This window comes from Equus przewalskii, chromosome 19 (genome assembly GCF_037783145.1).
Source record: "Equus przewalskii isolate Varuska chromosome 19, EquPr2, whole genome shotgun sequence".
NCBI lineage: Eukaryota > Metazoa > Chordata > Mammalia > Perissodactyla > Equidae > Equus > Equus przewalskii.
The window spans coordinates 2,215,570-2,224,418 of record NC_091849.1 but is presented as its reverse complement, the minus strand read 5'-3'; the positions used below and the strand labels follow the sequence as shown (position 1 = coordinate 2,224,418).

Below are 8,849 nucleotides of genomic sequence, written 5' to 3'. Positions count from 1 at the left end.
GGTAGCCCCAGGCGGTGACTTTCCACTCTGTTAGTCACTCCACTCTGTGCTCCTGGGAGGGAGGAAAGAGCCAAAGGCAACATGCTCCTTGGGCACAGGAAAGAGCAGAAAAGGGCATGAAACTCAGTGTCCTCAAATCCAACTCTGCCTTTCTTTATCTTGCCTCGTTTTCTTTCAAGTTCCTTTCACCTTCTGGTTTTTGTTTAGCCAGAAAGAGCTAGGGTGAAAGAAAGAAATAACAGAAAGCGTTCCTTCTTCTCTTTCTCTCCTGAGAAGACCCACAATCAGAATCTGGCCTGTGTTACTCAAGGCATAGACCCCACACCACGTCAATTATATAACTTGGAAAAAAAAAGCCAGTGTAGAGTTGCATTGCTGGCTGGTGGAGAAGAGAAGCCGGCCATCGTGGGATGCCCGCAGAGGAAACAGATCCTTAAACAACTATTTGTTATATACATTTTATTGAAAAAATTTTACATCAAAATAGGTTGGCAAACTGTAAAAGTATACATAAGTGCAAATATATTCTCCTTTTAAAATACAAGCAAAGTGTGAGTATACACGAAAATCATAACAATATCTTTAAAATATGGTGGTAGAAAACAACCTTGTAGAAAACGTTGTATTGTCACAATACTGAAAACCACTTTCTTAAACTAGACACATTGTTTCTAAATACTTTCTCAATAATGTTCTTTGGCACCTGTATCCAAACGTGGTATTGGCCACACAGAACTCTCCTACTCAGCTGGGCACCAAGAGGAGCCTTTCTTGAAGTCTGTGCTTAGTACTGCCTGTTTGAAAAGCACACAAATTTTCATAGGCAAAGAAAAACACACACACACAACTAGTCTGCGTTTTCCCGACCCTGATTACTGAAGGCAGTGAAGCTCCCAGAGTTACAAGTTTACGTTTTTCATGTGGTAGCTTTTTACCATTGCAGCCATGAAGTGGAGGTCCCAGTTCTCTGGCCCCTTACCGGAAGCCTGCACATATTTGGGGCATTAACCTTGCAGGGGGCGTCCATCTACCCACGGAGACAAGTCTCAGTGAACAGTGCTCACCTGGCTAAGTGACTGGTGTGCTACTTACTGCTGTGGGTGCACATTCTCTGGGTCCACCTCAGCTCATTCTGCCCCACGGAGAGAGTGGCCTTGGCTGGCCTCCTCCCTCTATTCACATGACGCAGGGCTTAATATCCTGACAGACACTCTGGTGGTGGTGGTGGTGATAATAGGGCCCGCTAGCAGAGGGATGGAAAGAAGAAATGCCATTAAAGTTGAGGACGAAGTCTTTTCTGTCACACACTGGGGTAGAGTGATGCTGGTATCGAGGCAGTCCCACTGAAAGAAGAAAGAAAAGAAAAGCCCTTTCAGAAACAAATTCATCCAGCTAAGGATGGGGCATATTATTTTTTAAATTTTAATTTAACTCGTGTCTTATTTTGACTCGAGGTTAAAAAAAGGATTGGTGTATTGTTTTTTGTCTATTGCTATAAAAGCGGTAAAGGAAATCCAGCTCTAGAAGTGTCTCAAAGCTTCAACCTGTAGATCATAGGAAGACCCTGGAATCATTGTTTTGCTTTGCTTTGCTGCCCTCGCAGACACAGAGCCAGTGCCCGGTGCAGGCTGGCCCGGGCGCCCGAATTCCCCTGCTCCTCCCCGGGCCGGGCCGGGCCAAGCCGGGCGCGCGCCTTACCCGCGGGCGGAGCGCCGGCATCGGGACCGCCCGACCAGGCTCTGAGGTCGGGGCCTGAGCGCCGCCAGAGCCCTCGCTGCGGACGCCAAGGCTCCTGCCCCGGAAACAACACTGTCGCCTCGACCTCACCTCTTGTTTCGAGCCTCCTGCCTTATTTCCCGAGTGACCCGGTCCGAGTGGCAGCCCACAGCAGGGACATTCCCTATGCTAAAAGAGGGTGACTCAAAGAATCCCATCGCGAGAAAAAGGGCCGGGCAGGAGAGGGCGCGTCCCCGTGGTTGCGAGGGTCTCTAGGCCCCGGAGCAGAGCGGACCGTCGGGGAGAGCTCAGCGGCAGAGCGCCGGCACGTGGCGGCGTCGGCGGCCGGGGAGCGGCGCGAGCACCGAGAAGGCCGCACCGTCTCCCGGGCCGCTCCTCGGCCGAGGGCCTGGGCCCAGCCGCTCGGGGCCGACGCGCGCCAACGTTCGCTTCTGCTTTCTCGGCGCCGCCGGGCTCAGGGCGCAGGCGGCCGGGGTCGCAGGGCGCGCGGGGACCCGGGCTTCTGCCGGCCGGGGCCGGCCTGCTCGCTGCAGTCTGCGGAGCCAGCCGTGCGCGGTGCGGGCCGGCCCGATTCGGCTGCCAGCGCGTGAAGGCCGCACCGCCGGCCCGAGGAGCTCATGCCCTGCTCGCGTCGCCTCGGCCTGGCCGTGTCCCAGCGCTTATGGAGCTACCAGGCTGCTAAGTGACCCGCGACTCGGCCTACGTTTATTGCCGGATAACACCTATTGTCGCCAGCTCTGCACCGCACGGACCCCGGAAAGCAGCAGCCGGTCCCCGCGCCCTGCACACGGGCGCATCGCGCTGCCAGTCCCTGGATCTCAAAAGAGCCGAGGCCGGGCCCGGCGCGAAGGCTCACCTCTCCCGGCCAGGGCCGCCGTGGGGACTTTGCTGTGACTGGAGGGAGCACAGAAGCCTTCTCCTTCTCCAGGGGTCTCCCTGAGCACACAAGCTTTGGCCACCCCATCGGAGTGGGAGGGCGCAGCCCGCGCGCGCGTGCTTGGGGGGCCTCCTTGGCCCGCGGCCCCGGTCCCGCTCGGCCTCCCCACTCATCGCCCGGCCCTCCGCTCTTAGGTGGCCGTTCGGCCCGGCGGGGCGCACACTCCGAACCAGACCCCCAGGGCGGCCGCGCACCCGGCCCTCCTGAGACATGCCAACCAGGGCCTAGAGAAGAATATGCTAGAGGGATGGGAGCCAGAGGGCGAGGAAGGTGCAAAGTGTCCCGTTTGGGCTTCGGTCCCAGACTCGGCGCAGAGGTGGTGCGAGGCTCCCGGGGAGGGCACCGCCGGCCGGCCTGCCCGCTGCAGTTTTTCTTCTCGTGAAGACAGAGTCGGGCTTCCGGATCCCCGCCTTTCTGGGACTTGTGCGTGAGCCCGGTGTGGGTGTGTGGCGTGGAGCGAGGGCAGCCCCTCGGAAGGATCAGAAGTCTCTTTCCCACGAGTTTTTTGTTTTAAACTTTTAGGGACCTGTTTCACGGCTGCTGCGAAGCCTCGGCGCCTGGGCTCCAGTTGAGCAGGACCTGCCCGGAGAGGCAGCGCGGCGAGCGCCAGGAAAGCGGGTGGGCGGGAGGGCAAGCCCGGGGCAGGGGGCGCCGCCTGGGGTGGGCGGTGATTGACAGCCAGTCCGAGGGGATAAAAAAAATAAGACGAGAGAGTCGTCTGTATTGGTTACTTGTTGAAATTCCCATAAAATTGAACAAGACTCTGCTCTCAGTGGGTTAAGTCAGGCTAAAATCCTCTCCGGTGTGGTCCTGCCGAGACGGTCTTTGTTTAGTTAACCTCTGAGACCCGCATTTAAAAGGCCTATTTGGGAAACTTCACCGTCCAGGGAACCAACATCTTTTGCCCATTTCTAGGCTTCCCGTCTCCCTTGATGCTCTCGTCGCACACCGAGTCCGGAGCAGATAATGTATGCATCATTCTGCGAACCATTTTCTAATCGGGCGGAAGGTAAGTGGGAACTAAGCATCCTTTGACGGGCGGACCAGCCCAGTTTTAATCTGCCGCCTGTGGTCCTCGGAGGGGTCAATGGAAGAGAGTTTATCTCACTATCCGATAAACCTGGCTAAATATTCGAACGTCTTCCTCCACCCCATCTGTCCCCTCCCACCTCTCACTGCCCCTGGCAAGTCAATAAATTTTCATAATCTCAGATAAACACAATTTACACCAGTAACACTACAAGCTGCATCCAAGGGACAGGCATTTCTCAGGAGAGTCACAACGTGGGCCTCAAATCTGCTGGCCTAGTATAGACTCATGTGTCATCAACGTGGGTCCTCTGTGGGGGGAGTAGGGAACTCCTCAACAGCCTGGCGCCCCTCCCCGCTGGCAACATGTCACTCCTGTGAAAGACCCTGGGACCCCACTCTGCTCCTCCCTCATTTCCCCTCCTCTCAACAATTGCCTGGTTGCGGCCCCTCCCCATCCACACTCAGCATACAGAGCATCCCCCTTTCTGACATTTACTTTTAGAGGAAAGTACAGCAAAACAAACTAGAAAAAAAAAAAAAAAAGACAGAAGGAACCAGCTCAGGGCCAAGGTTCCTAGAGGCCATGCTATGTCAGGCCTGAGACTTGAGATCTGCAATCTATAGAGACACCCAGAGACCCTAAGAAGGCTGGTGACTTTGCATCATCCTCCCAGCAGTGCGAATTCTGGAGGCCCAGCTCTGGGCCAAGGATGTGGGGGAGGGCAGTATGACCCCAGTCCTCTAGCCCCATGAATAAGGTGCCAGCTCCCTCCAGCACCCGCTCCTCCCGGTGCCCTCAGGCCCCCAGGCTGCAGCAACTCGGTGGAAGTGGCAGTAGCCACGGAGCCCAGAGGCCTGGAGCCCCCCACCCCGTCCCCAGCGGTCCCGCACCGGCGCGCTCCATTACCTGGGAGGTCCTCGCGGGCGTTCTGGTGCAGGTAGCTTTGCTCCAGCGAGTAGGAGGACATGCCGGAGTGCAGGCCGGCCGAGGCCGCGGGGTTGCTGCTTGGCGTGAGGGCGGGCGGCTGCTTGAGGTAAGGCGAGGCGCCGGGCGAGCTCCAGTGAGCCGCGGGGCTCGTGTAGGGTGAGTGGCATTCGATGGCGCTCGCCATGGCCGGGGACGAGGGCACAGGGCTGCTGCTGCTGTCCGGACCATAGTCCCCGCCCCCGCCACCGCCCCCAGCACCGACGCCCCCCGGCCCGGCAGGTACGGGGCAGCTGGCCATGTAGGTGGAGCCCGGGTTGGGCGACATGTGCGGGACGTGGTGGTGGTGGTGGTGGTGCGGGTGCGCGTGGCCCGGGGCGCCTGCGCCGGCGTCGTAGCTCGCGGGCATCATGTCGAGGCCGCCGTAGCCGCCCTGCCCGTGGCAGCCGAGCGGCGCCGACGGGGGCGCCTGGAAGTCGAAGCCCTGGGGCAGCAACGAGGCCCCGAAGCCCAAGCCGCTCACCACGCGGTGGTACATGGGCTTGAGCGCCTGGCACTTCCGCCTGAAGCCGCGCGGCCGGCGGCGGAACGAGCCCTCTTCGAACATGAACTCACTGGCTGGGTCGATGGTCCAGTAGTGGCCCTTGCCTGGCCGTCCGAGGCCCTTGGGCAGCTTGATGAAGCACTCGTTGAGCGAGAGGTTGTGGCGCACGGAGTTCTTCCAGCCCTGGTAGGCGCCGCGGAAGAAGGGGAAGCGCGCCTGCAGGAACTGGTAGATCTCGCTGAGCGTCAGGCGTTTGCTGGGCGAGCTCTGGATGGCCATGACGATGAGCGCGATGTACGAGTAGGGCGGCTTCTCGGGCCGCCGCAGCCCCGAGCTCGCCTTCTTGGCGCCCCCGCTCCCGGCGCCCGCGCCGCCGCCGCCCGCGCTCTTGCAGGCAGCCGCGGAGGCGCTGGCCGAGTTGGAGGAGGAGGAGGAGGAGGAGGCGCAGGAGGCGGAGGACGACGACGACGACGACGACGAGGTGGTCTCCAGGGCGGCGGCGGCGGGCGGCGGGCTCATCAAGGCGGCCTGGAGCGCGCCGGCGGCCGGGCTGCACGCGCGGCGGAGCGGGGCCGGCGGCGGGCGCGGCGGGGGCGGCGGCGGCCCGCCCTCGGTGGTCATCTGGGACCCGGGAGCGACGCCGGGCCTCGGGGGCGGGCCTGGGGCCGGGAGCGGAGGCGCCGGAACGGGGTCGGCCCAGAAGCCCGGCGAGCGCCCTAGTCCGCCGCCCGGGCTGCAGCCGTGGCCGCTCCGAGCCAGCGCTTCGGCGTCGCCCCCCTCAGCTCCGCTGGGGCTTCTGGCGGCGGCGGCGGCGGCGGACCGGAGGCAACGCCCGGCGCATCCCTCCCCCGAGCCTCGGGCTCCTGCCTTGCGCAATGGCCCCTGGGCCGCGGAGCCGAAGCGGCCGGGGCCGGGCAGCTGCGCCCGCGAGCTGGGACCGCGGCCGGGACCCGGGGGACGAGCCCGACGTCTCCCTTCAGGAGCGCTCCTCGCTCTGTCTCCCAGACTTCCTCCCTCCCGCGCCCTCCCCGCGGCCGCGCTCCCTCCCTCCCCCTCTCCCTCCCCCTCCTCAGCTCGCTCCCTCCTCCCCCACCCCGCCCTGCCCCCTCTTCGCGCCGCGCCGCCTTGGGGAGGGCGCTCCGCCGCGGCGCTGCCTCCTCCCCTCCCAACCTGGCGGCCGGCTCCCGCTCTTATCTCGTTCCTCGCTCTGCGGGGTCGCCTAGGTCTTTTAATTCCTCCCTCGGCCTCTTTCCCTCTCCCGTACCCACTCTCTTTCCAATCCAGGGATCACAGACTGACTGATATTTTGCTAGGAGGAGCCCCACCCTCAGCAAGACTCGACCACCTTTGATTTCATGGAATTTCCTTTCTCTTTGCTCCTTACAGCACCCTTGCCTCCCATCCCAGAAACCAGCCGCCCCCCCGCAGGGCAGACCCACCCCTTCTCCTCCTCTTCCTCCCCACTCTTCTCCTCCCTTCCCCCTCCCTCTTCGTCCTACCCCTTCCCCCTCTCTTTCCCCTTCCCCCATCTCCCCCTCTTTTTCCTCCTCTCCCTTCTCTTCTTCTTCCTCCTCCTCCTCTTCCTCCTCCTGGCCCATCCTGGGCCAAGTGGTCCTGCCGCTGGTGTGCCGCCAGGAGCCTCCTTAGCTGCCTTCCCCGGTGCCCACACTGACCATCTGTCAACTTCATTTAGACATTGCAGCCCTCAGCCACACGCCAGGGTGCCAGACGCCCAAAGGTAACGTGCCAATCCTCTCTCTTTCCGACTAGGGCTGCACGCTCCGGGACAACTGTTAGAAGAGGGCGAGAAGCCTGGCGCCCGAGCGCCTCAGGGGTGCGGCCCAGGGCCATCATGGGCATTTTCAGAACTCTGAGCAGAGGGGTTTAGATAGAGAAAACTAAACCAAGTTTTAGAGATTCTGGGAACCTGGTCGAAGAGGACTCATGTTTGCATTTGTTTCCACTTCCTTTCTGTTTTCTACTGGATGTTTTGTAAAAAATGCAAAGGGAAGGCCCATGCTGAGCAAGATAAGTGACACAGCTGTGTTCATGTTCAGTCCTGAAGGCATGTGTCACTGCCACTAGTTCACATCCTCAGTCTCAAGGTTGCCCAGCAAAGAAACCATACCATCTCAAAGCTACCTTCTGTGGGAGAACGTCCAACCCCACTGTGGCTAATTTCGCTCTACATAAGAGGCTAGGAGAGAGGATGTGCCCTCGGGAGGAATCACTTCCAACAAGACCCGACAGTTAGTTATTGGATTACACGTGCAAGGAAATGTAGTCTGACCAGAGACAGGGGCTGGAAGTGGGAGGAGGAGAGCAGGAGGCCCCCGGAGCCAGCGGCCACACAGGGCTGATGGAGGTCGCCTAGCGGGGAGGTGCTGCAGACCAGCGCACCAAATGGGAGGCAGAGCTGAGTGCACCTCTGCGTCTGCTCTGAAAGGACCAAGGTGCAAGCCTGTCTGCTTGGAAGCCTGGGGAGATGGAAGGGGGGGTGAGAGAACAGACGAGTGTGCAGGGATCCAGAGAAAGGCAGGCAGCAAAGAGCCTGGGGTGGGACAGAACTGAGGGAGGCCCTTGGGGCTGGCACTATGTCTGTGTGCCCCTGGAGCTCTGGGACTGCTCCTGGCTGAGTGTGCTGGTGGGGCTGTGGAAACAGAGGGGGGAGGGGGGAGGGGGGAGGGGGGAGGGGGAGGGCGAGGCTGGGGGTTGGGCTGGGGCAGGCCCCAGACAGTGACCTGAAGTTGAGTGGAAGCAGGCTTTTTCCATCAAGCCCTGCCTGGATACCACACACAGAGACCGAGTGTCAGTTTACTGCCCTGAGCCGGGCTCCTTTTCCCTAAGCTCCACAGTAATTAGACAAAGAAAACCTAAATTAGCTGAACAGGCGTCGACAGCTTCCTCCAGAGCACCCCTGGTACCTACATGGGAATGTGTCCGAAAATGGCTTGATTGTAGCCGAGAGTCAGCTAAGAAAACACTGCCAAAATGAACTCAGTTTACCGCTCATTTCCAGCAGAAAAAAGAAACAAGTCGCTCTTTTCCGGACGGGGTGTTTGATTGAGCGGGGTGGGGGCTGCAGTTGTTTCCACTTCTAAGAATTTCTCTCCAAGTGACTGGTGAGCATTTTTGGGGCATGGGTCCCCATATTTTTCATGATATTTTTTTCTCTTACTCCCTTTTGTCATTTTACATGGAGTAATTTAAGTAATCAAATATAGAAGTAAATATCAAGTATTCACTAAATCAATGCCCTAAGTGTCTGAAAGATAGTTAAATAACATAGAAACTGAAGTTAGGAGGACAGATAGAATCCAAAAGGAGCTCCAGCGACACAGCCATCGGTGTGTGTGTGTGTGCGCGTGCGCGCATGTGTGTGTGCATGTGTGTGTGTGTGCGCGTGTGTGCAGTGGGAAAGCAATGGGCCCAGCTGAGCAGCACGGGGAGAAGGAAGGCAATCATCTCATTTACAGAGGGAGGTGGCGGGCAGTCGATTTGGGGACAATTCCACAAGTCAATATCCCTGTCCCTGGACCCTCTCTGCTTTTCTGCACCAGGGAATTTTACGTCCCTTGGCTCTCAGGCCCTACAACGTTTTAGGACCCAGAGACTGAAGAATAAAAAGCACCAACCTGTGACGTCTGGGCAGGACTAGTGATAACCCTGGATAC

The 8,849-nt window shown here is 59.4% G+C and overlaps 1 protein-coding gene across 1 annotated transcript; it reads right to left on the bottom strand.

Annotated features, from left to right (window-relative positions):
- Positions 1 to 444: 444 nt before the first annotated feature.
- Positions 445 to 6,198, bottom strand: FOXF2 (forkhead box F2). The gene is made up of 2 exons (XM_070583960.1): positions 4,614 to 6,198; positions 445 to 1,343 (listed from the first exon to the last, which is right to left on the bottom strand). The coding sequence occupies exons 1-2, from the start codon at positions 5,794 to 5,796 to the stop codon at positions 1,177 to 1,179; spliced, it is 1,350 nt and encodes a 449-aa protein (XP_070440061.1). The 5' UTR covers positions 5,797 to 6,198; the 3' UTR covers positions 445 to 1,176.
- Positions 6,199 to 8,849: the final 2,651 nt, after the last annotated feature.